At 45.8% G+C, this 27,534-nt stretch overlaps 2 protein-coding genes across 5 annotated transcripts in view; both read right to left on the bottom strand.

The window, feature by feature from the left end:
- Nucleotides 1–431: 431 nt before the first annotated feature.
- Nucleotides 432–2,457, bottom strand: gskt (gasket). Its single transcript, XM_017233883.3, has one exon. It carries the CDS (start codon nt 2,245–2,247, stop codon nt 730–732), a length of 1,518 nt encoding a protein of 505 aa, XP_017089372.2. The 5' UTR covers nt 2,248–2,457; the 3' UTR covers nt 432–729.
- A 798-nt stretch (nt 2,458–3,255) lies between these two features.
- The window catches only part of LOC108120281 (band 4.1-like protein 4), a 60,998-nt gene continuing 36,719 nt past the window's right edge, over nt 3,256–27,534 (bottom strand). The window contains exons 3-17 of one of the 4 annotated variants that reach the window (XM_070280671.1): nt 25,531–25,635; nt 25,091–25,215; nt 23,683–23,780; nt 23,412–23,620; nt 22,399–22,551; nt 21,251–21,423; nt 19,367–19,600; nt 17,041–17,490; nt 16,081–16,479; nt 15,734–16,018; nt 15,536–15,676; nt 15,330–15,476; nt 13,941–15,213; nt 8,315–9,054; nt 3,256–5,137 (exon numbers count right to left, since the gene is read on the bottom strand). In XM_070280671.1, the coding sequence (XP_070136772.1) occupies nt 5,125–5,137; nt 8,315–9,054; nt 13,941–15,213; nt 15,330–15,476; nt 15,536–15,676; nt 15,734–16,018; nt 16,081–16,479; nt 17,041–17,490; nt 19,367–19,600; nt 21,251–21,423; nt 22,399–22,551; nt 23,412–23,620; nt 23,683–23,780; nt 25,091–25,215; nt 25,531–25,635 (4,545 nt within the window). In that variant the 3' untranslated portion in view covers nt 3,256–5,124. Of the gene's footprint in view, nt 5,138–8,310; nt 9,055–13,940; nt 15,214–15,329; nt 15,477–15,535; nt 15,677–15,733; nt 16,019–16,080; nt 16,480–17,040; nt 17,491–19,366; nt 19,601–21,250; nt 21,424–22,398; nt 22,552–23,411; nt 23,621–23,682; nt 23,781–25,090; nt 25,216–25,530; nt 25,636–27,534 lie in introns of those variants that run through there. The other 3 variants (XM_043212326.2, XM_043212325.2, XM_017233879.2) reach the window with 3 other exon arrangements.

Raw genomic sequence — 27,534 nt, forward strand, 5'->3', positions numbered from 1 at the left:
CATTAACAAACACACACACACACAAACACATATAGAGCCAGAGGGTTGCAGGACATCGGAGGACGTGGCAGGAAATGTGACTCGCCTCCGGCCAGGACATGTGTGCGTGCTGGACTCCTGTTTTTGGGTTTGTGGCGGTTATTTGAACGGCTATAAAGCGCGGAAATTTATATTCGTGAAAACTCAACAAGGACGACCGCGACAAGGCGCCACCCTCGTGTCCAGGCATTTAAATAATTAGGTATATTTTTAGGCTTCCTTTCGAATGTCCATTTGCGAGAAGTGATTTTCCCCAGCCCATATGTTTCCCCTGTTAAAAGCTTTGATTAAAAAAATCATAGAAACTATTTTAAAAATAACCAAACTACCTATTTCATATTTAATTTATTTAAACCGTCGAATTTATTTAATTCTAATGAAAAACAAAACTATTTGATTTTCACTGTCACCTTTATTATGACTCCTGCATGTTTTTTCAAATATTTCAGAGGATTTTTTTTGAAATTATATGTTGAAAATAAAGTTTTCTTAGTAATTTTGTAATTTTTATCAGTGTCACATTAAATTTATCTTTTGATTAACCCGTAAATCAAGTTCCTTTTAGTTTTACTTAAGGTACTAATTAATGGTTTCTATTGGTCTGTTCTGGGTTCTTGGTGACGACTTTGACGAGGATCTTGTAAATAAAAATGAAATGGAAACGATGTAAGTTAAACCACATTTTAGGTCCTAGTCGCAATCCTCCTCCTCCTCAAGGTCCTCTTCATCGGATGCCTCGTCCATGTCCTCGCTAGCGGTATTGCTATCCGCGCTGTTGAACTGCACATCGTCGTCGTCGTAGTCGTTCTCGTCCACCGCATCCTCAACCAAATCTGCCTCATCGTCCACACCCTCCTCTGCCTCCACCTCGCTTTCAGCGTATTCATCCTGTTCCACGTTGAAGGTTTCCATTTGTGCTTCGCCCACTGCCAGGTGGTCGCCGTTTCCCACCTCGTGTCGATGAACGAGCGGCAGGGTCCCCATCACCTTGCCAGAGCCTCCCGGGGCGGTTTCGCGATGAAGTCCGCCGGCTTGCTTTTGCACCGAACTCATCTTTCGTGGGCTCTCCTCGCCGGCAGTATTCCGGTTTCGATACGCAGCACTCTGGGTGGACCCATGCATGGCACCAGCAGGCCGCGGATGCAGGAGCGGCATGGCCTCCGGCTCGATGGTCCGCTCGTACTCCGTAAAGTTAAATAGCGGCGGGATGGGTCGGCCATTTGGCAGTTGCTGGTTGGGATCCTGGCGAAGCTCATCGAAGAAGGGATGTGCACAGCCCATCAAGGGCGAGACCCGCTGGTTGGGCGAGTATATGAGCATTTTGGAGACCAGGTCAATGGCCTCGGCTGGAGTGCGGATCCGAAATACCTTGGCCCATGGGTGCGGCTTCAACTGGGGCAGCTTGAACTGCTTGTAGTGGGGATTCATGTCGTGCAGTTGCTCGGCAGTGGGAGTGCCCATCACTTTTACAATTTCCACGATTTGATCAACCCCAGAATCTCCGGGGAAGATAAGCTGGCCCAGAAGAAGCTCGGCCAGCACGCAGCCCGCACTCCATAGATCGATCTTGGTGGTGTAGTCTGTGGCGCCAAAGATCAGCTCGGGTGCCCTGTAGTACCTAGAGCAGATGTACGATACGTTCGGTTCTCCGGAGATCAACTGCTTGGCACTGCCAAAATCGCAGAGCTTTAGGACACCGGACTCGGAATCCAGTAGCATGTTCTGCGGCTTGATGTCCCGGTGGCAGAAGCCCAGGCTATGCAAATAGGCCATGCTCCGCAGGAGCTGGTACATGTACAGGCGGACGTAGTTCACCGGCAGCGTCTGCTTAGCCCGGGCATACTGGCGCTCCACCTTGTAGAGCGTCTCCGGCAGGAATTCCATCACGAGGTTAAGGTAAACTTCGTCCCGCTTCTCGCCACTGGAGTAGAAGAAGAACTTGAGGGTGACTATATTTTCGTGTCGCAGCTTCCGCATGATCTGCAGCTCTCGATTCTTGAAACGCCGGTCCTGGAGCACTTTCTTAATGGCCACCGGCTCGTTGGAAGGAACCATCTTGGCTTGAAAGACCACGCCAAAGCTGCCGTTGCCGACTACCTTGCTGTCCGTGTAACTGATCTCGCTCATGACGTCCGGCCCGTAGGCGTTGGTGGCCACCACGGTGGTGATCTTGGTGCTGATACCATTGCTCTTACCGGGTGATGCCATTACTGGCTATCCGCAAATAATCAGTGGATATATCCAGTGTCTTTAGTGCAAATTTTTAGCGGCTATTGTTGAATTTTTGTAAAAAAAGGATGCGGCTCAACTGACGAAACCTGCTAAATTATACAAAAAATTGATGAGTGTTCTATGTGTTGGAATGGTTATGATGGGTTCGTTGGAGCTGACAGCCTGTGGAGTTTTCTCCGTAGGCTACTCTGTTCAAAACGATTGATCGACAAGATTTCCTTTTTTAAAAAAGTTTTTTTTTTGAAATAATCTTTTTTTCCACTTTTGTGACATTTACACACTTTTTATAGTAGTTTCTAGCTCAAGTATACTTACAATGAAACCAAAGCTTGAAATGCTATCTGGAGTAGAGAGCGTAGTATTTAGCAAGTTCCACACTCATAATTTATAAGAACCCTCTGTAGCTCTCACTTTTAGCTGCAGTGGCATCTGATGTCTGAGCCAGTTAGGACGGCTTTATGGCCCTCTTTGTTGGCTGACTCCTTGGACTATCCACTTGAGCCAAACTTATGCAAGGCCATTCATAATTCGTAAGGGGCATTTCTTTGTGCTGCGTAAGTTCGCTAATTTCTGAGCTTTCTGCATTGTTGTCCACGCTCTGGTCGTGGACTTCAACTTGAAAGTTTCCCTTAGCCTTTGTCTTCTCGCATCTCGGCTGCTTATCGCCTGGATGCCCCCAACTTGGTCCTTCAAGTTCAGCTGGCTCGTCCTCGGACCGAACGCTTATCAGACCGGGATGCTGTTATGCTTTTTACTGTTTTGCTACAGCAGTTGAAGTGGCCCGCAGGGTGGCATCTTTTTTTAGAGAGCCCCAGATAGCGGCCACCCCCGCCAAGCCCCACTCGAGATTGCGGGATGAAAACGAATAAAAATTTGGCTTTGTAAATGTTTTGTATAAAATGTCGTTTGCCGTTTATTTTTTATTTGTAATTTTATTGTATATATTAGATATATTTTTATAAAAGTGACACACTCATTGTAAAATCTTGTTAGAGACATTTAATCGTATTTATTTTTAATTTAATTCTTTCGTTTACACCAATATGCAATATGTTTTATGTTCTATGTTTGTGTTAAATCGATAATATTTCATATGCATTCCGTATTCGCTTCTACTCGTAGCTCTAATCTGACCACACAATCTATTAAGTAATATTAAATATTTCGATTGATTCTCTTTGATTTTCGGTTGAGTGACAAAGTTCAAGTTGGACAATGGGGTGAAGGGGCAGCTAGATGGTCAATTGATATTTACATAATTTAACAGAGGATGAGACGAACGGACGGACAAGAGTACAGACAAAGGACTGGAGTACTTAAATTAGTGCAAATGATTAAACTAAGCTTAAATGGGCTTAAAGTATATGGTCAAAAGTTTCGGCTTTCCGCTCCGCTTTCGAGGTTATTCAACTAGGCTTACATAAATATTATTGAAATTGTTGGACGTTGTTGGCGTAAGTAAGTAAGTAGTTGGGGCTAAAACACAAAGTCTCAGCTAGGTCTACAACTAGAGTATCCGTTTTCTGTGTTCCATATTAGTATATATTTTATTTAAATTACAAACATAGGCTATTACATTTATTTGGCTTTTCTGGTTGCTGTTTGCTGTTCGCTTCTGCTGCAGTAAAATTAAATTTTACATAATTTTGTGTGCTCTCGTGTAGGAGGCATTATTTAAATGCGTATCAAATTGGTTCTTAGTAGTTAATAAAAACGTATATTTAATTTACTTCCAGGCCCACACAAAGCTCATACACACACACACACACGATACGGATACAGGCACAACAATAAAATTTTATATTTATCGCTAACGATTTCCTTGCAGAGTCGCTAGAATGGCTATCTGTATCTTTGTATCTGAGTCTGTGAATGGCTGGGAGTGTGTGTGGTGTGTGTGCCTGGCAAGCATAAATATGTTTGTGCTGCCTAGGTTTTCGCTTCCTTGTTTGGCTGTGTCTGGCTTGTGCGCATATTTTAATACATTTTATGCCGCTGAAATGTGCGCCGCTTATCATTAACGCACAATTTATTTTTGCTTTTATGCTCTGAACGCGCCCAGCTCAGCACCGCCAGCCCCGCCCACTCCCGGATTGCTGTTGTTTATCTGTGAGATACATTTGCTTTTTTGGCTTTTTGATTATTCGCGTCTTAAGCTAAGTTTGTTTTTCTTTTGTTTTCGCATTCGTATTCGTTTTCATTCGAGTTTTTCATTGTATATTCTGTTCTCTTCGTCTTTGCTTAGCTGATTAGGTTTACAATTTTTATTTTGAAATTTTGTTAAAAACTAACATATATACACATACACAGACGGAGCTACATTATCTATTTACATGTTGGCATAATGTGCATTTAATTTGCAAACGACAAGAGCCCGCAACGCAGCTGAAAACTTTTAGTCCAACTTTTGCCCCGGCGGCTTTTAAATGTTGTTTATTGTAGCTGTTTTGTTGATGTTGCCTGGTTGTTTGGTTGTTGGTTGCCACTACCGTTGCTGATGCTGCCGCTGCTTTTCCTGTTTTCCGTAGCATACTTTTGTGCAAGGACCCGCATACGTAGTTTCCATTTAACTTTCCACTTACATGTTGTGCGTGTTGTTGATCCTGTTTATTCTTTTCTAGAGCCAAGCCTGTTCCTGTTCGTAGAGAGGCGGTTGTTGCTGCTGATGTTGCTGCTGCTGCTGTTGTTGCTGTTGCTGCTGCTGCAACCAAAGTTTGCAGAATGCAGTGGGCGGTGGATTTGAGGCGCAGGCACTGCCAGCTGTTACTGCATGGGCGTGGTCGTTGTGGGCGGCGGGCTTTGGCTATTGCAAATTAAATTTAGCTAATTCTCACAATTCTGTGCTCATTTCGCTTACAATTGCGCTCTGTAGTTTGCATTGTTGTTTGCAGTAGTTGTTGCAGTAGTTGCAGTTGCGGTGGCATGGCATGGAAATAAAAAAAAACAGAAAGAAAGAGAAGGACGAGAGAGAGAAAGAGGGAGAAAATATTTGCATATGTTAGAAAAAGTTTTCTTGTTGATTCGATTTTCTCATTAAGTTTCTAGTGCGTCTGTGTGGGTGAGTTTGCGGGTGAGTGTATGGGTGTGAGTTGGGCTTGTTAGTTTGTTCTAGCGACTACAGTGCGTATACGTAATAGTGGGTTTCAATTCGAAATAAATTCTGCAAAAATATAGATCAAGTGCCAGCAAAGATCTTTATGGCCGCTGTAAATCCACTTTTATCGCATTGGCTGCCACAAATTGAATACTTTTTATCATTTTAGTTGGCGCCACACCACAAATAATTACTTAATTTAATCATAAACCAAAAGAAATCCAAATGGCCGAAATGAACAGCCCAGAAGGCCCCTCGACACATAATGTTCAAAAACCAAGGGCCCAACGATGTTGAGTTTTTATATAGCCATTCATAGGCTTATCTCTCCGCCTCCGGGAAAAATGTGCGTCAAATTTACGATTGCCACTCGGGCACTTTCAACATTTTCAGCACTTTTGGCCTCCCATCCCTTACGTTTACATTTTCCTTTTCGTTTTTGTTTTCTATTTGGTTTCTGTGACAAAAATGCGTAAAGTTTTCGGCCACGACCCTTTGTTGATGCCGCTTTCCTTCGGTGGCGTGCGGTCTAGCTACAAGTCGCGGTGGGCTCCAAATGGTCGATTGCCAAGGGCCATGGGGTTGCGAGGGAAATGGAATGGCTGCCGTTGTGATACCAAGGTCGAAAAAACAGACCCCTTATGGTGATACTCTTTAGAGAACAACACGGAATTTTGAGGAGTGTCTGAAAACGTATTTTCCTAAACTTATGTATTTAGATTTAAGCTGAAAGTTTGTTAAGGCTAGTATTTACAAATAATTATATTAAATTATTGTCCTTTTTACTCAAATATATTTCCAAAGATGGGAAAAGAGTAACCATCGGTCAACTTTCTGAAAACTACATAAGAATCATTTTCCCTTTCAACTGTTTGTTATTTTGTTGTTGCTTTTGCAAAATTTTGTTTATTTGGCTTGAAAGTATTTCTACGATATGAAATGTTTGCCTAGCCCGGTTGTTATTTTTTTTGGCTGGCTGCCGTTGTTGCCAACATTGTGCCTTTTTGCTTTCATCGCTTATTTTTTTGCGGGTTATTTTTGTTTTGTGGCCTGTTGTTTTGTTGAAATTTGTATTTATGTGCGGGTCGGAGGCACAGAGACATTGGCATCGGGGCATCGAGCCGGCAGAAATATCATTTACCCGGCTCGCTTTTCCTAGCCTCGTATATTTTAATGTTGGTGCGTTCTTTTGGTCGGGAGTGTGAATGTGAGTGTTGGCCCTGTTGGTGCTTTTGGCCCTATCATATATTCATGTAAGTGTTTGTGTGTCTGCGAGGGGTTTTTGTCTTCTCGTGTGCTGAAAATTATGTATATTTTTAGCACTTTCGCTTGTTTTGTTTTCGCTTATCGAGTTTGAAGGTCATTTACTTGCAATTCCCAGCTCTCATAAATGTCCTGGGCTGTTGGGTGTGTACGAGTATTTTCCGGGTTTATCGCTTCACTCACATACATTCAAATACAGAGCTGAATGAATGTTGGCCTGTCTGCTCGCCTGGCTGGGTAGTTAATTTGTTGTGAAATTGTCATTTTGTTGCTTCAATGGCTGCGTGCAATGCGGCTTATGAGTAATATTTCTGGCTGAACAATGTACGCTATAGCATACTTTTTCGGGCCGCGTTAATGAGGCGCACAGCCAGCCAGCGAGAAACGGACAAACGGAAATGGCTTTTATTTTCGGGGATGATATCGAGGGCCAGGACCAAATTTAAATTGACATGTTTAAAGTCAATTTGCCTGAAGTTTGGCTCGTAAACATCACGTTGGCAGTGGGAGGAGGAAGGATTCCTTCGATCTGAAAGAAGCACTCTCCCTGCCTCCAATGACATTAACCTATTCATTTGTAAATAGGCTGTCGAATTTCCTAGTAAAATTCACCCCGGCTAACATAAATATTTGTGCGTTCCGCTGCCATGCGAAGCGTAAAAACGTCGAAGGAGTCGACGATGCAAAAACCAAGGGCCAGGCCAGAGACATTGCCAAGAAAACAAACGGCGTACGCATCGCAGTCAAATCAAATGTAAATCCAGAACGAAAGCAAGGACCAAGTGAAATTGAAATGAAAATGAATGTTTGCCTGAGAGGCTTTGCCATTGTTGTTGCCAGCCTCCCTCGATTGTTATCGTTGTCGCCTCCCCCTTCGAATCTTGTCCGGGAGGCAATTGAAAATTGGCAGCTGGCAAAAAGCGGGCAGGCCAAAAAAGCCAAGGCAAAAGGTCCCTAAGGAGGGGCGGAGCCGGCCCAGACTCCCATTCAGTGTTGCGTGGGCCTAACGGGCACATTAATACATAATTTATAATGTTTTCGTTACGTTTTGTTTTCGCACACTTAAAGGCGATGTCTTGTGTGTCTGTTTGAGTGTGGCGGGTGATTTTAAATTTTCAGTGGTATTCAATAAAAATTGATGCATCAGATAGCTGGGGATTTGGGGAAAACAAGGGTCGCAAAGAACAAAAGGTTGTGTTAACTTATCATTATCCAACTTTAAAACACACCCAAGGGTTGTGGGTAATATCTAACAAGAACATTACAAACTGACAGCGATAGTTGCAACAATATGAGAAGGGTTCATCAAGAAAATGGGGGGTTCAGTAACAAACTTCAGTAAACATTATTATTCGTCCCACCCGGGCTTTCATCTAGTAACATTTCAAAGCTAAGACTTCAACTTAATTGAGAACAAAAGCAAATACACACAATATCCCATTCAGTTTCGACTTTGATCCAACTGCAACTGGGTACAAAAAATGTCTATTTGCAACTAGGGGGGGATGGTCGCTTCTGTTAGTTTCATTGTTTCATGCAGGTCAAAGGTCGTATCGGTATTCGGTCTCTGGTAAGCTACATAAACTGCAAACTGAAACTGAAACGGAAACAGGTAGCTTTTGTAACTACGGTTCAAAGGGTACTCGAACAACGAAACCGAAAACAAACTGAAAATATAAAACTTACCGTCGACTACTTTGGATAATTGGCGATAGGATTATCTCTAAGCTGGAGGAAATGTTTTGATTTTGTTGTAGGTTCGAGTGCAAATTCGTTGCAATAGTTGCTGCTGTGGCAGTTGCATTTGCAGTTGTTGCGGTGCCAGTAGTTGCTGCAACGGCAGCGGCTGTTGCACTTGCAGTGGCAGTTGCTGCTGTGGTGATATTGGAATTGGTGGTGTGGTTGTTGGTAAGGGCTGCTACGTTGGTTGGGGGATCGCAGGTCGGATTCGCATTCGCATTCGCATTGGTAGTGGTAATGGCTTTTGTATGGCTATTGGAGGTGGTATGGCTACTATTGGACTTTGTATTGGTATTTGCATTCAATGAGGGACAATTTAACGTTTGACTGGCTGTAGTAATTGGCCCTAGTTGTTTCGCCTGCTGACCACTGTAGACATTCGCATTGCAATTATCGAAATTAATATTGGTCGCCGTCGAGTGGCGATTTCCATTGTTTCCGTTTCCGTTGTTGTTGATATTGATGCAGTTGGCTATATTATTGTTGTTGTTGCTGTTGTTGTTTGTGCTATTGTGACTACCCGTTGGGGACATCAAAGGAGCATCGGCATCAAACATATCCTCGGCCTCGGCCGCCTCGTCATCGGTGTCTTCTGTCTCGTCGTTGGTGGTCTGGGCATCCTGTTGCATGGCCTCCAGGACAATCATGGCCTCGTCCTCCTCGCTGCAGGAGTGCGACGAATGCGTCTGGTTTGATGGATTCAATTCGGTTCGGATCGGTTCGATTCCACGGGGGTTGGAGTGGGGTTTTCGGGTTGGTATCGGGGAAAATACAAACAAGGTTTAGCTTTCTTGCAGGAGGTTCGGGCACTCTAATCAGACACTATTGTTCAGTAGTTTTAGCACAACTGGGCATGCACTTACTCAGCTAATGATTTATCACAATATTAGGCTTACTAATTTAAAATAACATTTACGGCTATGATAATAATTGTAGACGCTAACACAAACACTGCGAATTAGGCACTCAGATACATGCACTTCATGCGATTCATCGACAATTTGACAAGGTAAATAATATTTCAATTACGATAATATTGACAAAATCAACCAAATTCGCTTCGGTGGTATTTTAATTAATTTACAAATAGAAACCCAAACCAGTTGGCGCCCATAAATTTATCATTAGGGCTGCGGGCAAAACTTCCACGATACACAATTTTAATTACACACCATGAAAACCTGCGCGAAAATACTCGAACAACAATGGCCAGAATCAACAATACCAAATGCCAATGGTATCGGTGATGGTAATGGTAACAAAGGCTCGCCTGATTGCACTCGCTGCGCCCCGGGGGCCAAACAGCTGACCACCAGAATTGACCCGTGTGCACAGGTGGTCAAGTGGAACCGGGTGGGGGCTATCCTATTCCAATCCCATTTGGCCAAAGCCACACACCCTGCGGTCGGCTGTTGATTGCATAGCGGATATCGTGGAGCGACTCCTTGATGTTATGGCGGTTGTTTTACGGGTAAGTTAGACTAGCCTTACTCAAAACCTTATAAATGGATTGGAAAATAAACTATGTTTTTCCCTTTAAAATGAAGTATGTCTATGAATTAATAATGAGGTAATTAAGCTCTGAAATAATATTTCTATTTATATCACCTATGTATGTTTAGTTTTTATTTCAATAAATGAAGCTCTAGTATAAGTTTCCAATCATTTAAAAATACCCTAACATAAAAAGCAACCTGAATTTGCATTTAGGCAACATATTAAGCCATTCAAGTGGCAGACATGTGTGGTTTCAGCGTCTATCTCTGGCTCAATACGGCTAAAAGCTCATTCAATTTGGCTCAAGACACGTTCGCTTGTAGCCCATTTGATGCCTTTGTGATTGCGAGTTCTTTGCCAAAAGTCAACATACATGCGAACATGCGAAGAACAAACCGGAAGCATGCCGAACACACATATCCAAAGTCTGTGAGTTTCATTTGTAAATGAAATCAGAAAGGTGTACAAACACTCGGGAGGACCCGAAACCCAACGGATACCGTGTCGGGGTTCGAGTATCCTTCACTCACTTAAGCGCCAGGCCTTTGTGTACCGGCAGCTTATGCTTTTTGTAGCCAACTGGTACAAGTTTGTTGCAAGCAAAAGTCGAGTTGCTTTGTATATAAATTTGGATTGGAGCGTGCTCGTGTGCGTGGTGGAAGGAGTTTGACTCACAAGTTTGTTTGATTTTCTATTAATTAAAATTGCATTCAACTTGAAAATCGTATTTGTTGGCCGAGAGGCAAGTTTATCTCTTATGCCTCGTGGTAGAATGGATCTGTGGCAAGTGATTAGGGATGGGGTGGATAATGGGGGCTGGCTGGGCCACGCCCGCTTCCATTCAATAATGAACTTTGAATTGTAGCCTAATGGAAACACGTACAAGATTGCATAAACAAACTTGAAGAGCGTTAGCCAAAGCCAAAGGAATTTAATTAATTTTCTTCCCCCGTTTATGGGTGGATGGATGGGTGTGTATGTGTATGAGAGTGCTTACCCGCGGCAGTCGGTGTGTGTGTGTTAATTGGGCACAGTCGTTGGGCAAACACGCCCATGGCCCAACACACACAGGCACGCTAATGCATCAAATTGTCTGGCATAAATGTTGCCGAGTGTCAAACGCCCCCTTCATTAACACGCGGGTTCAAGGCAGCAGGACGACTCCAATGTCATGGACATTGGGTGTCGTAGGTGGGTCTACACCTCGTCTAGCAACTGTCACCATCAAAGATAATTATTACCTACCGACCTTTACCCGATCTATGCATGTGTAGTTATTTTTTCACCTTTTTTCCCGGCGGCGGTGCTCGCCCCACCGGATATGCATAAAACATTTTTAAATACTTTTGTTCGCAAATAAAAAATGCATAAAAATATGCCGGTGACGCGACATATGCCGCCCGCAGGTCCAAGGACAAAAGAGGCGCTTAGAGCCATAAAAAATAGCAGCCGTCCCCTGCCCATCTATGCAGTCAATTGCCTACGCGATGAATAATTAAATCAGGCACGGATGCTCCATACACAAAAGCGTGTTTGTTTAAAGTTTTTCTTTTGTTTCAGCTTTTTTACATTTTCCGCACTATTTGACATGGAAAAATGTTTTCTGCCAATAAATCAATTGGCAATTTCATATTTTTTATGGCTTTTTATATTTGTTCGTTGTGTGCTCTGTGCATTGTTTTCTAAAATGAAAATTTTATAATATTGACCAAGACTGACATAACATTAATGAATGCTCAGTGACCTTTAACCTCCACTCACGTGTGAACTCATATGAAAATCTATGCAAATTGATTTAAAATTCTGTTTAAATGAATAAAGTTTCAACATGAAAGGTTTCAGAATCTAATAGATTTTTAAATTCAATTTGGGTGGATATCCATAGCTTTCTTTCCTGCCAACCAAGCTACTGCCAATAATCATTTAGTGGGAAGATTGCTTAAAGCTATCGAAGTTTGTTGCTTTTATTGTTTACCAATTGTGTTAATCTAGCATTTGTTAGGATTTGTTAGGCTCTGGGTGCTTGTGTGCGGTGTGTCCTCTAAGGCGGCAACAACAATAACCGTCGGGACAATGAAAGAAATAAAAACTGCAGGCCTTCTCTCGACTCTCTAGTCGCCTTTGGCAACGGTTAACCCTTGAAACAGGCAGGGCGAATGGCTCAGAGACAACAACAATCGAAACTTTTGCCACATTAAATCAGTAAATTTATTGACTTAACTGCTTTTTGGGCAAGGACATGCCACACCCTCCCACAGCCGCCGTTTGGGGGCTGTCAGCTTTGGCGTTTGCCTCTTGGCCGCTGGCAGCGCACTTTGCCACTTTAGCCTGGCCAAGATGGTGTCCTGTGTCCCCAGATCCTTAGATATCCCGCAAGCCCACATTCCCGTAACTTCCCCTGTCCCAGGATTCCGTGCTTGGCATGCCTCTTGGGCTGCCTGGCTGCCTTGCTCCTTGCTGTGCTGTCATAATTTTTGATTTGCTTGTTTTATTTGATGTCCTTGCTGATGTCGTTGCTTTTGCTGCCGAAGCCGAAGTTGCCAGGCGTTGTCTTGGCGTTGGCCCACTCACTTCACTAAGCTGCTTCCCAGCTTAGGAAAAACAATTTTGCAAAATTTATTTTATAGCGAAATTATGCCAAACATTTCGAAAATGTTTCTATGTACTCTCTGGCTGCTGCCAGGCCATTTGGGACGTACGCACACATGTCGACGGTCATGGGTATATGTTTATACATATATATATAGAAGAATATCTATATCTATATAGTCACACACATGCGTGTGACCCGGTCGGTTGGTCGGTCGGGAGCGCCTCGAAGCTGACACAGAATTTATTTTAGAATTGTAAGTATTTGTGCTTTGGTAGCGGCGAAATTCGTGCCATCAACTTTAGTTGAAATTATTTGCTTGGCCAGCCCGAAAAGGAAGATGCTGTGTGCCGGCGAGGGGTCCTGTCTGTTATATAAACTTGGATAATGTAGCGCAAATAGTTGCTTATTATTTATTCTCTTTTATTGCCTCCCAGCCCTGCCCCGCCCGTAACTCAATCTCTATTCGCCTTCCAGCCTTTGTCTTGACTGGGTCTTTATGGCCTTTTGTTTTCGGGGCAATTTATTTGCGCTCCAAACAAAAATTAGTTGGAATATTTCAGTTGTTAATTAGGCATGCGTGAAATTGGGCAAAGTTTTGCACTCGAGATTCAAAGCATACTTTTCAGTTGGGCCAAGTTATCCTTGTATGGGAATTTGTTTATTGCCAAAGATTCGCCAAACTATTCAGAACATATCCTAAACACAGAAGCCCTCAAAGGTTGCTCCCGGATTCCCTCAAGTGCCTGTGACTGCCTCACGCCTTAAATTTAAGTTAATTAAATTTCGCTATATCCTGCGAGAGAGATAGCGGCAACTTTATTTCCGTCTGTGCAGACATAGACTCGCTTTTGATAAGTACCACCCATAGACGCCGTCCTCTGGCGGGCGTGTGTATAAGATAAGGACAAGCACAAGGGTTTGGGATTCGGGGCTTGGGCAATCCGAAATCCTGGGAATGGGGACACAGACATAGAGTGGCCCATTCACTCCCCGTGTTTACAATGAGTCTTACGAAATAATCAACATAAAAGCTTCAGTTACTTATTACACTTGTACAAACACAAATACGAACACCCGTACATATGAGCCGCGCTCTTTAGAATTACAACCGAAAAGAATATAGAAAAATAAAATAAAATTAAGTATACGTCATGCAGTCGGGACGAGCTGGGCAACAACTCTCTACAGAACATATAGGAAATAACACAGACTTATCAGGCTAAGTACGCGAAACTGTTCGGGGTGCACAGTGAGCTAAGTGCTTGGCTCGGCTACGATAATGCCAATAAAATACGGATTCAATTAAGGTAACACAACAAACATGCAACACAAAAAACAGAAAACAGCAAAACACAATGGAGTGGCAACCGAAGAAGGAGAAAGATACTAAGAACACAAGTTGCAGATCCAAAGAGACGGGACATCGACAGCATGCGACAGGTTTACGCTTTACACAACATGCGAACCTCAAGGCGTACTCACAGTTGGCTGCACCGCGCCGACACTTGACGATCCGCCAGATACAGACGCGTTCTGGCCATGCTGCAGATACACTAATGGACCACCGCCGCCGCCTCCGCCGCAGCCGCCAGCCGACGACTGACGCGGCTGCTGGACAATGGGCGGCGGCGCTGACGTTGACGGAGCGGCTCCTTTGTCGAACTGATAGTACATGACGTCGTTGGCGGGCGCCGTGCCCCCGTAGAGCGGAGGTGGTGGCGGCGGAGGATCGGCGGTCTGCGAGCCGGAGATGTGGTAAGCGGTGGGCTGCTGTTTTGGAGATCCACCCGATCCCCCTCCGCCCGCCGGCATCTGTGGCATCTTGTAGTTGTAGATGTACGGCCGCTCGTACTCCCCACCGTGGATGTAGGACAGAAACAGGTCCGACTTGGCCGGTTGCAGGCCCAAACCTCCCGACGGGCCACCGGCACCGCCCATGCCACCACCACCGCCTCCTGACCTCTGACCCAGGGGACGATTGTAGGCAGAGCCGGTCACACTGCTGCTGGCGTAGTGCAGCGGATAGCAGCCGGCGTTGGCCAGCTGGGAATGGCCTCCCGTCAGGAGTTGCGTCTTGGTAATGCTCTGCCCGGATAGACGGCGCGTGGGCACTCCGATGTCCGACTTGGCGTCGCGCCTCTTCGCCTGGGCCACGTGCGTCGAGGGACCCTGGTAATAGTAGGGGGCCGCCGGATTGCTGGGCCACTCTACAAAACTGCGCTGCCGGCTGAAAGCACCACCACCACCCGAAGGCCCACCACCTGGGATATTGCTGCTGCTGCCCCCCGACACCCCCTTCGAGTTCCGGACCAGGGCATTGTTCAGGCTGAACTTGTACTGGTTGTTCTCGAAGGTCGTGTAGTGGAGCAGACGATTGGCCGGCGACGCCGTTGGGTTAGTACCGTTTCCATTGGCGCCAGTGTTGGGATTCGGATTGGAGTTCGCGCTGGGATTCGGATTCGGGCTGGCACTGGACGGATTGTGCACTGGTGCCAGGCCCGAGTTCGATCCGCTCGCGGGGTTAGTGTTCGATGGCGAGGAGGTGGCGTATTTGTAATTGCTCTTCTGCTGCTGCTGTCGCTGCTGCTGCGCGAACAGCGAGCGCTGCTGCTGCTGCTGATTACTCACGGTCTGCTGCATGAGGCTGTTGTAGCCGCCACTGTTGCCGCCACCGGCACTGCCGCCCGACTTGCGGTGCGATCCGCTCGAGGCTCCCGAGGACTTGTTGGTGCCATAGCGTGTGCTGTCGCTGGATCTGTGAATGTTCGGGTTATTTTATGAATTGGAAAATAATTTCAAAGAGAATACAGCTACTAACTACTAATTCTAGCTACTAACTACTAATTTTGAACTGAATATTTGAAGTCTTACCTTTCAGAGGAGTAAGCATAGTCCTGATCTGCTCCTAAGCCGGAATCGGTGTGCTCATGCGAAACCCGCAGGGCAGAGTTTTCCAATGGACTTAGATTCGAGCCCGTGGGCGAGATAAAGTCACCCATGCTCATACTGGACATCATTCTGTGGACAACACGCAAATCCTTTAACTTTGAAACAAACAAAGTTTTAGCCTTACTTACCTCACTAGACCATTATTACGCTCGCACTCCCTGGATGATATAGTACTGGCCGATCGAATAGATCCGTTTTTGGGGGCATGACCTCCATTTCCTGCCCCGACGCCATTGCTGTCGTGTGGATGTGAACTTTGATAATAAAGTCTATAAAATGGAATTATTTAAAATAAGTTGTTATCCCTTAGATCCTCAGATCCTTACCCTCTGATACGATCCACACGATTCCTGGCCTGTCCTGTATTGCCTGACCCACTGCCGTTGGTGATAGTGTTGCCTGAACCCGTACTCTTGGCTCCTACGCTGCTCTTGCTGTTGCTCTTGTGAATCTTGAGGTTGGAGTTGGAACGCTTGGAGTTCGTCTCCACCACCGTGTAGGGAATCTCCCGCAGCTGCTGCTCCGACATTCCCTCAGTGTCCACCAGGTCGAACTGCAGGTGCTTGGCCAGTTCGCTGTTCCACATGCGACTGCGGGACTCCGACGGAGATCTTTGCAAAGAGCACCGGTTATATAAGCTATCTTTGGAAAAGAGCATGGTTAGGAAACTTACTTATTCTTGCGATGCCTTCGCGACTTATGATGCGAATGGGTGTCCGAGTGGCTATCGTTGCTGTGCAGGCTGCGGGCCACCATGCTGCTCTTGGAAACCGCCGCCTGTTGCACTGAGCTCTGGCCCAAGCTTGCCTCAGCCTGGCGCCGTTGTACTTCCCGCCACTGCGACGTGGAGTCGATGAGCTCAGCACTACCACTCCGCATCGAGGAGCTGCGGTGTCCGGAGTAGCTGCGTCCTCGGGTGCTGTCGTGATCGGATCCACCGGCCGAGTCCCTTCGGTGCCGATGCGATCTTCTGTGCTTGCGATGGTGGGAGCGTCCTGATCTTCCAGAGCGTCCAGAGCCACGAGATAATTCACTTTCATTGTCGGAAGTGCGACGATGACGATGCTTGTGTCTGTTATGATAAGAAATAATCACTTTTAAACTTCGTAGCCTTCACAGAAAACTTTTCTGGTCTTGGATATAAATAAATATTTTGAGGAATTTATTTTCTTCGATTACTCATTCAGGTTTTGGTGTTTCGCCAGTCATGATATCTACGTAGGGACTGTCCATTATTAAGTGATATCTCTTAAGCTGGAGTATAATAAGGTCAATTCTTTTCAGATAAGATAAATATCCAAATTGACACTTTGGTATGAGAAAGATTTTCCCGATAAGATAATTATTTAAAATTCGTGTGCAGAACTTTTATCCATGTCTCAGGATGTACAAGTCAATATGGTTTATAAGGAGCTCCACAAATCACAATCAGCAGACAGCTTGACTCTATCTTGAAATTAGTAAATGGCCTTGGCATTATCAAAATATTTTTGATTCTCAAAAGGAATACTTGATAAAAGTTGCACACGACTTTTTTTAGTTTTCTAGATAAATGTTTTTTCTATTTCCGGGACCTTTCCCTGTTACATTTAAAATAGAAATTGTTTTTTTTTTATCGAATATCTTAACTTACCTGCGTGTAGATCTCGAATCGTTGGAGGAGTGACTCTCCACTGAGCTGGAGCGGTACCGCTGCTGCTGGTGCGAGGCGGAGGACGAGCTGGCCCGCTGCTGTCGCTGATGATGCGAGGAGGCGGCGGCCGACGAGGACTGGTGGTGCGGATGATGGCTGGTTCCATGGCCGTGGCTATGGTGGCTGTGGTGGTGGTGCAGACCCCCACCTGCCGTACTGGCCGACCGAACGGAGCGCGGACTCGACGGGTTGTGGCCGAAGAGCGAACGCTGCTGGGAACGGGGCCAGGGGGCACTGCGGGTGCTGCGGGGCGAGTCCGGGGTCTGAAGGTTTCCGCCGCTGTTGTTGTTGTAGCTGCTGGAGTTGTTGTTCTGTTGCTGCTGGTGGCAGGGCCGAATTCCCAGGCTGGTGGGTATGCTGTAGGTGGAGCGGTACGGACTATCGTAGTTGCTGGAAAGGGGAGACAGGGAAGAAGATTAAGAGCGGGGGATCAGTCAGCAATCGCTCGGGTCGCGCATTATTTTGCCATAAATTTAAATTGTTTAACATAAACGTTGATTAAAGTCCGCGGCGTTGCGGCATCGCAGCACCACAGGCATCGGAGGCCATTTAGGCTGTCCGAGAAGGAGCTATCCGAGGGGGATGGCCGGCAACCCAGAACTCCAGGCCGAGATCGACACAGACAAATAATGCGCGTGTGTAAAATTGAGTAATTGCGGCACTGGCAATCAGCGGGCAATCATTTCGTACTCTCAGGAGTCGTCGCCATTTGACTGCAGCTCCGACTGCGGGTTCAGCTCCAGCTTTAGATCCAGAACGTGGTCAGGCGTGCCTAGTGATTTATGTATGCTCCCGCTTCGAATTGGTTACTGCACTCGGAAAAAACTCTTCTTAAACACAAGGCCATCAGAAAAAAGATGCAATTTATGCTAAAGCTTTTTTACAATTTTTTTAAGAGTGATCGATCTGTGATCAGTGGTGTGGGGGGCAGCTTGATTGGCCTGTCCGGCTGCCTGATGTTTGGGCTTCTCTTTGTTTGCAAATGATAAATGACGTGGGCTATTTGCTCATCCCAGCTCCGCCTAGGAATCCAGCGATTACGACGAGCTCGGATCGGCCGGGGGATTGGCTTCTATTACCTTATTTAGAGCCTCACCTGAGCGTGTAATTTATGCACGGATGGTGGGCAACACTTATACTGACAGCTAACAGAATAGAGCGAGGGAGCTGGGAAATTGTCCCTGGTAATTGTCCGATTCGAGTGCTTCTTAGGATCGCTTTCGGTTAAGTCTAACAGCTCTTTCGTCTTTCAGAACACACCCTGGCTTTTCCTTTTTGGGGAAGTGAGAACTCGCAACTATAAATCTCCTTGCATGACTCAATTTTTCCTCATACCGCCTCGTTTCAAACATCCTGGCACCATTTCGACAACATTTGGACATTTCCGTTGGGCGGCCAGGACTCGGACCGGACTAATAGCTGGATTTTTATTTGTCTATATAATTTTGATGTTTGCAGCCATAAAACATTTAATAAATGTTGCGTCTAGACAATGTAACTGCCTTCAAAATGGCAACTAAATGGATTTTGAACACGATTTCGAAACAAAAATTGGGCGAGAGCACATGCCAAGGGGCACTTGAGCGAGGACAATGCCAAGGAGTTGCTATCCTGTCAAAAGCAAACATCGAATGGATTGTAATGGCGGAGAATGATGAAGTGCTTCTCCGCCAGCATTCCTTTCAAATTGAACCGGGCGATACAATCAAGTGAGCCGTGCTACCAAATAGCCATAGCTATAGCCATAGCCATAGCAATAGCATCCAATGAAGCTGCAGACAGGCCCCGAAAAATATGTTTGAAAATTAAAAACAGATCAAAGGGAAGCCCTCCAACGAGCCACATGAGAGCTCTTCCGGCGCGCCAGCTCCAAAAATGATTACTAAAAAAGCAACCGTCTGAGGAACAAAAAAAGTGGCCGAAAAAGGACAACTACGTCAAAGGAAGCATCTGGCGTATATAAATGGGTAAAATACAGAAAACACTACGGGCGAAAAGGTTTTGTCTACACGGGGAGAAAGGATATTAAACCGGAATAGTAATAATACTCATTGGATATAATCTGAGGTTTCAAAATGCATTTTCATTATTATAAATTAAGCTGGTTGATCTACAAATTTAATATCTAGTTCATGCCTCATTAACTATATTTTGGGAGTTAGTTTAGATTTTTTTGTAGTGCACCCTTTGGTATACATGGCGGATGGGTAAATCAAAACTTTTGTGCATGGAATGAAAACAAATGATGGGCATTTGGAGTACTCACTTGGAGATGGTGCCTAGACCGGGCTGCGGCAACGGCCTGTTGCCCATGTGGACGCCTCCAGGTCCACCTGCTGCTCCACTGCCGTTTCCATTGCTGGTGCCATTGCCGTTGCCGTTGCTGTTAAAAAAGTCATCAATCACGCGTCTCGGCTGGCGCTTGGAGGGCGTGCGGGTGAAGGCGGGTGGGGAGCGTCCGGCGGCAAGTGCATCCTTCTCCGTTTGCTTGTCCGGGCGACTTTTGGGGCGGGGTGGCGGATACGGTGGCGGATGCGGGTCGGTTCGGTTCAATTCGGGGGTGGCAGACATGCGAGGCGCGTTAGCGAGGCGGAGTGGTGGGTAACATAAAAGTAGGCATAAAGGCGTCCAAAAATATTAACAACCAAAAGCGGGAAAAGGCCAAAAAAATAAAACACCAAAAGTGAGAAGGCAGAAAACGAGAGTACAAATCATAGAGGACTGCTGATGTTGGCTAATAATGAACAGTGAACCATAAAAAGGTTGTAAAACCTAGGCGGAATAAAATAAAAACCGAGAAACTTTCATTTGTTTCACAAATTAAAAACGTCGAGTCTACGCTGTGGTTCTGTTCTTGGGGCAGCCATAAAATGAGCTGACGCCCCTACAAAAAAAGTTTTCGGCTTGGAAAATGCCCAAGCTAGGGTCCTCGGCGGCGGAGTGGCATTTCCCTCGGCCAAGTTAATAGTTTCACTGAGTTACGGTTGGCCACGTGAACTCGATTTAGCCCGGCGCAAGAAAGTTTACCGCAGCAACTAAATGGTCAGCCACAGTCACCGCAAATGTCAGTCATAAACATGGCCGGAACAGTAACAGGAGTTGGCCCCGAGCAAGTCCAGGCCTAGGCCTAGGCTCTGGCTCAATCCCCTGCCACATTCGTCATGCACAATTGCCTGCATTTGGTGAGCCTGCTGCCAGTTTCCTGACCCTCCCTCCCTCTATCTGGCTTGGAGCCTCTTTTCGCAGAAAGTCATTAGTGGGCTTTGCACTCGAGTTGCTTTTTGGCTGGCTGCCCGCTGGCCTTCAGGCCCTCCCCCTCCCCCACTCCTAATTTTGTATATGTTTCTTGCTTGCCTGCCAGCCTTCCTGCAGATCCGACATTTTTATTGGACTTCCAATTAGTTGGCCATGCAGCGATGGCGTAAACTTGATCTATGCACGCTGGATGGATGCACTCGGACCCTGCTTCTGTTTGGCCAGAGATGAGTTCTAATTGGATCTGCGGAAACTCGAGGAGCTGACATGCGAACTTGGTTCATTTGGAGGTACTGGTGGGGCTTCAGGGATAACGACAAAAAGTCTTCATTTAATGAGCTGGCTTCTAATGAAATTTATACTGTGCGTAGTACCAATGGAATTTTTTCAGTTTTTAAGAATTTTTTTCAATACCTAGATGAGAAATGATTTTATAGCTTGTAAGCTATGGGAAGAGTAATCTCTGGCCTGCCAAATAATATTTTCATTAATTGGCTACAAGGAGCCTTTCGGCATCTATCCTCTTATGAACCAGTTCATTGACCAAACTCGAGACCATCCCTAATCCCTTGGCCACGAAAGCCACTCTGAGCTGACCCTTAATGAGCTAATCACATGAGGTGCCCTTTGGGCTGGTGGGGTCTGAGCTGGACTCAAGTGCCGGGGCCATTGAAATTTGTTACGTCTTAATTGGCTGCGCTTTCGGGTTTTGGCCAATAAATTAGGCAGCCAGAGCCCCAGAGCTCAGGGTTCGGTTATGGGACTTACAACTTTATCTAATGGGCGGAGCGAGCACATGACTGCACCCACTCGAACTCGGGCTAGTGCTGCAACTCTTGGTTGTACTTGCCACTTCCGGCAGTGGTCCTGCCACTCGAGCGGCAGATTTACTCACCTGTGCCTGAAGCGCGATCCCAGCTGGAACAAATCGGTGGCATGCGACTGGGAGCTGGGCAGCGGGGCCACTCGCACCTGTCTGAAGAACGCGTGGTGCTCCACGCAGCACCGCCACAGGTGCTTGCAGGCCGACTTGCGGGGTGTTTCGAAGCCATAAGTGCTCAGTTCGTTCTGTAAAATTGCAAAATCGCAAATGTGTGATAAGCGCAAAAGTCAAGTCACGACGGACCGGACCGAGGCGGGTAACTGGGAATCGGGAAACGAGGATGTGGGAACTGGAAACTGGGAAACTCTCACTGGGATGTGCCGACAAAAGAGCCAGGCCCTCCTTCTGCTCCGTTGCCAGGCGAAGGCAAATTGAGTGAATGAATGCCTCAGCAAAGTTTGCTTCCCTCCATTCCCCTGTCGAAGTTAAAAGTGTGAATCCGTTGGCCGAAAAAAAGGAAAAAATCAAGTCGAAGGAAAATGTTAAAGTTTCGCCTTTTGTGTGCGTCAACTGGCTGGGAAACTTTTTTGATTATCAAAGCGTTAACACCCAAAAGTGTGTAAGTTTCAGCAGCCACCATTCAGCGTCTTCTATCTTCTATCTGCTACCAGCTACTTGTTGTCTAACGAGTCTTTCAGCTCTTTCGACTGATTCTAGGCTCCTCCCACGCTCCATGCTCCTGGCTCCTGGCGCCACTTGATGCCGTTGACAGCCAAAAGTTGTCACCATAAGGAGGGCTCACAAAAAAATTGTCGACACTGCAAAACGCGAATAAGAAATTTTAAAAGCTAGTCCCGGCTCTGAAGAGACTGTGATACCCTGCAGTTTACTTCAACATTTATTTTATGGAAGGATTTTTTAAAAAGACCCTTTAAAATGGGTAATCTAATTTATATAAATATTTTGTAAGCTTCAGGCAAAAGTCTAAAAAAAGATACTACCTATTCGAGTTATTCTTGGTTCTACAACTACCCTTTACTGCTAACTTTCGACCATTCACTCGCGGAACGAACTGCAAATTGTAAAAAGCACTTGTCGGCAAACAAATTTATGACTGGGATGGGCATCGCCATCCACATCCACATCGCCACGGTGGCCATTTGGGTACCCAGTTTCCAGTTTCCCAGATGCCATTGTCGTTGGGTGCGTTAGGAATTTACATTTTTATCGCTTATTCTGAGCATAAAATAGCGTCCTTTATAATAAACTTTGGCAATGCGCGGCCAATAGTAATGAGCCACCGTCGTCTTGTTGCGCAGGACGACAATACCGCTCGGAGTCAGGCCCAGGAAGTATTCCACGCTGTCCTCGCCCTGTGGGAGAATCGGAGAAAAATAGAGAAACAAAGTGTGAGAATGGGGTAGGGTATGGGATAAGAGTGAAACTTTGGCAAACAAAAGGCAGGCTAAAGTTTCCTTTCGGCCATTGCCAAAAAATGTGTTAACAAGAAGAAAGTTTTCGCCCATTAGCAGCAGGCGGCATTTTTATGGATACCTCCGTCTTATAGCGCCACCCAAAAAAAGACGAAATAAATGTAATTTCAGCTGTTAATTAAATTAAAAAAAGGGGGAAGTGGCTGGGGCACATAAAAGACGGCGGCCTGGCGCCGCGATAGTCAATGATTTGTGTCTATAAACAAACACAAGGGCGACGAGTGAGCCCGAGTGGAAAGGGGTGCCGATATCCATAACACATACCACAGCCATGTGGAGTAGTAGGAAGTACAAGGGTTCGGGGACCCCAAACTCCCCCCGCATACTCTCCGAATACAAACACAGCTGGTGATTTATTGAGGTTTGATATCAAAGTAAAGGGCAATAAAAAATGCAAATGAAGTGCCAACTTACGCAGCACAAAACCATAGAGACCCGGCTGGATCGTAAAGGGGTGGTCTGAGACACATGAGGCGTGGTTTTTCGGGGTAATCAGTGCCCCCCGCGCTTCCCCAATCACTCCCTCAACTCGGGGGTCCAGAAATGTGAGCAAATGATTTATAATATTTGCCATGAAATGAAATTAAACTTTGCATTTCCCTCTGACCCCTTTTACACGGCTGGCTGGATGTTCAAACTGTGTCTGATGTCTGATGGTGAGCCATCCGACCCAGCTGCGGTTTCAGACCCCCAGTCCCCCAGTGGGACACATGAGCAGCATCAGCAGATATGTAACTTACCAGAACGGGGTGCAGATCAACGCCATACATATCGTGCCACTTGACTTTGTCCAGATAGTTCAGTTCGGCGCTGGAGGGCGACATTCCCTTCAGCTGCTGGTGCAGCTCAGAGACCCGAGTTTCCAGTTCGCTGCTCTGATTCGGTAGCAGCCGGAACTCGGACACATAGCCTTTAGAGTGGCGCCTCTGATCGTAGTCGCCCAGCTCGGCTAAGGATTAGAATGGTGATGATAAAAATGATTTGGATTTATATCCTTATTCTTATACTCACATTGCACCACAAAGGCACCCAGCTCGGCGGCCAACTCGAACGCCACTGGCAGCCGGCCCTGCAGGACATCTTGTTTGACTTGCAGAAAAAGTTGATACCTGAAAACGACAAATTTCATTAGCCAGAACAGCAACACCATCCGAAGGAGAACAACAAGGACACAAAGCAGTTAACAAGTTGACAAACAAATCTGAGCATGAAATTAGTTGATCCCTTTTGATGTTTGGCCAAGGTAAACACAAGCGGCTTTTTGACTTTGGGCGTAACATGGAAATCATGAAACGAAACAAATAAACAAGGACAGGCCAGGATATTTTCGAAAGCAGGCGGCCGGCATCATATTTCACAATTATTTGCAGGCCAAACTTCAAGCTGCCTGTTTGCCCTAATCCTTTTGGGCCTCGTCAGAGCCCCATGTTGGAATATTGTGGACAGCCTGCCTGTCTGTCTGCCGGTTCTACAATATCCTCCTCTTATCCAGCCTCATCGGAATTTTCAACTTTGTCCTGTCTAAAGTCAATTGCCGTTTATTGAATGCCGCAGACTTTGTATAGCTAAAATAACAAAATTCTTTGGCCGTAGTGCACTTGCAATAATGCAACGGCAATTGCACTGCCACGTCCCCCGACCTCATCCCAGTCAGTTATACGCCCCCATCTAGAGTGCTCGGCTACAAGTGCATTTCGATGCATTTATATGCGCTAATATTAGCGAAGCAGTGGCAGTTGGATTTTGATGATGTTTGGCCAACGGTTGGATCCATCGATTCCCTATCCGCTCCTCTCCACTCCATCCATCCCTGCCCCTGCCCGTCACCCGGCGATGATTATGGCGAACGTGTCGTCGTATAAAAGGCAAATATTTGCACACACCAAATGCTTGATAAATGCAGCAAACTTCCCCAGACACCGATGCGCGATGATGTGCCGATGAAAGCTCGGACCATGGTCCCCTGGCATGTCCCTTGACACACCGGTAACCAGCATAATCGCTGGCGATTGCGTTTGCATTTGCGACATTTGGCATTTTGCATTTTACCCACCAATCCGATCAAAAATCCTGCATATGCTGCATCCATCAACTCCCTTCGGTGTGCTTTTGCTGGCCTTTTTCAATTTAACCCTCTGACGACTGGGTTATTTTAATTTATTTTGCTTGATGTGCGCGCATAAATGCATTAATTGGACGATGCATTATCCATTAGTTCGAGAGTTCGCAGTCCAGACTCCGGCCTTCGGAGCTCGTGCATCTCAATTCGCTTCATTTGTTGTTTATTTCATTATAATTATGCGTCTGTGTGCATCAATTAACAAATTAAATTTGCCAAATTCAATTTAGTGGACATGGCCGGGACCGAAGGTTGAGTCGTTGGCAAATTAAAGGCTTAAATAGTTAATGTCCCACCCACCTGGTTATTTCCTCCAGCAATTTGCAGGGGTCGGCCGCATAAAATTTCACGCCGAAATACAAGTCATAGGGATCCGATTTGGGTTTCAGCTGCCGGGATATCCGTGATGCAGGATCCAGCCAGTGCTGTGAAGAGACCAAAGAGAATAAGGCTTTAAGGATGTGTGTGGAGGTCGCGGAAGGACCCTCTGGTCCAGGTCCAATGAAAGCGAAATTATTCAATTCGCCCTGAGGAAACAGCCAAGGAAACTCAAAGAGTTGGCCTCAGTCTGGCGACTCGGGCTTTTTGTTTTCATTTTTCAGCGCTCGACGCGCCTGAATGGATTTCATTGAAAACGAAAATGAATTTCAAAAACCAATATGTTTGCCCACCGGAAGTGGGTGTAGTGCTGCGTCTGAGTCCGGCCCCTTCCTTGCTGCACGATGCCACACTAGACTCACCGTTTGATTCTCCTCGTCTATGTAACGTATGCCGAAGTATGAGGTCTCGATTAAATTGAGCCTGGCAAAGACGACATCCAGCAGAGCCTGGCCCGGCAAATCATCCTGAAAATAGACAAGAAAATTGCTGTTAAAACAGAGCAAGAACGAGTAGCATGCAAGGAAGCTGGCAGTTGGGAAAAGCAGGAGCTGGAGCTGGAGGAGGAAAGGCAAACACTGGAAACACTGGCAAACTGTTGAGCCATTGAATGGCCACAGACTGGGTAACCGTTCCTCGTCCTGGCCCCGATGTCCTGTCCTTCTATCCGGTTGGCTAGCTCCGCCGTCCCGACAAAAGTGAAAACTTCCCAGTGACAATTATTCAATTGGAAAATTGCTGCCTTTTTTGCCGGTTCAGCCTCCGTATTACCCTGCCCCGTGCACTTTCTTTATGCCTTAGCCGGTCTGCTGATAAAATAAAATGGGGAAATGGAAAAGTGGAGAAATAAAATGGTAGAACTGCCGCCAGAGCAAATAAGAGAAAATGTCCCCGGCCAAACAATTTATGGCAAATCGAAAGCGGCCAAAGTCGAGCAATCAACAATTTTCTGTTGGTTTAATTTAATTTGTTAAAGCTTTAAAATGCCAATTCCCTTTTTTCTCGCCCGTCTGTCTAGTGGCAATAATAAATTGAGTTTATTCTCGGGGGAGAGCCCCTTACGCCATCATCAACCCCTGGTCCAAAAAGGTTGCCGCAGCTGCAGGAACCGCAAAAAGCACCCGAACTATGGCCAGGGGCGTGCTATTGTTAACCGCAAAGGCTGCTGCCGCCGCCGCTGCTTCTGCCCCAGCCACGCCCCCTCTTTCTCCGGCCTTCGACGGATGCTTCTTCATTGTCTGCAGTGTGTCTCATGTGGAGCAGCTGGCGCTTCAGCTCCAACATGTACGATTCCCTTCGTCCTGGCCCTTTTGTTTTTGTTGTGGTCTCTCTCGTTTTTGGTATCTGTTCCTTTTTTTTGGCACTGACCAACAGTCTCTGACTTTTGCCTTTTGTTGTCAATGCTGGTGTTGGTATTATTTTTGTTGTTTCTGTTCGACCCGCTGCCATGTTTTATTTATGGTATTTCTGCTCGGTCAAAGGATCCCTTTGGGGGCCACAACATCCTGCACACGGCGCTTCCCTTTGCATGCATTGGCCAACTTTATTGTTGTTGCGTAATAAACTTAATAGCTGGCAAGTGTGAACTAACTTGGCTTCGAATTTGGCCCGCAACTTGGTTTTATACCCTTGCAGAGAGTATTATAATTTTGGTTAAAAGTGTGCTATGAGGCATCTCCTCCCACCAAGAAAAATGGAAAAAAATCTACAAAATATTTTGTCTCAGGATTTTGATGCAGAATTGTGGTGAATCGATACAGAAATCGTTTAAGGTACTCCGCTTGAGAATCGGATGAGAATTGGGGAAGATATAGCCAACACGGTGGCCCATATAGGGGAAAACCCCATTTTCAAGGGATCCCATCACAAAAAATGAACAAAAAATCGAAAAAATATTTTGTCTCAGGATTTTAATGCAGAATGGTGGAGAATCAATCCAGAAACCGTTTAAGATATTCCCCTTGAGGATCGGATGAGAATCGGGAAAGATATACCCATCACTGTGGACCCTATAGGGGCAAACCCCATTTTCAAGGGATCCCATCACGAAATATGGACAAAAATCTAAAATATATTTCGTTACAGGATGTTGATGCAGAATGGTGGAGAATCGATACAGAAATCGTTTAAGGGAATCGAATGAGAATTGGGGAAGATATAGCCATCACTGTAGGCCATATAGGGGTCTATATCCTATATCTGCCATATAACTGAATCATCGGAGAAATAATTTAGTATTGGTTTATTGGTTTTATAATACAATTTTATTAAGAATCGGCCTACTATATGTGATAATTGCGATAAATATTCAATCTTAACCGCAAGGGTATATCACGTCGGCTTCCCCCGAAGTTAGCTTTCCTTTC

The sequence above is a fragment of the Drosophila bipectinata genome, chromosome 3R (assembly GCF_030179905.1).
Source record: "Drosophila bipectinata strain 14024-0381.07 chromosome 3R, DbipHiC1v2, whole genome shotgun sequence".
Taxonomy (NCBI): domain Eukaryota; kingdom Metazoa; phylum Arthropoda; class Insecta; order Diptera; family Drosophilidae; genus Drosophila; species Drosophila bipectinata.

Coding starts and splice junctions, on each gene's coding strand:
- gskt (XM_017233883.3), bottom strand. CDS start 2,247: ATGGCATCACCCGGTAAGAGCAATGGTATCAGCACCAAGATCACCACC.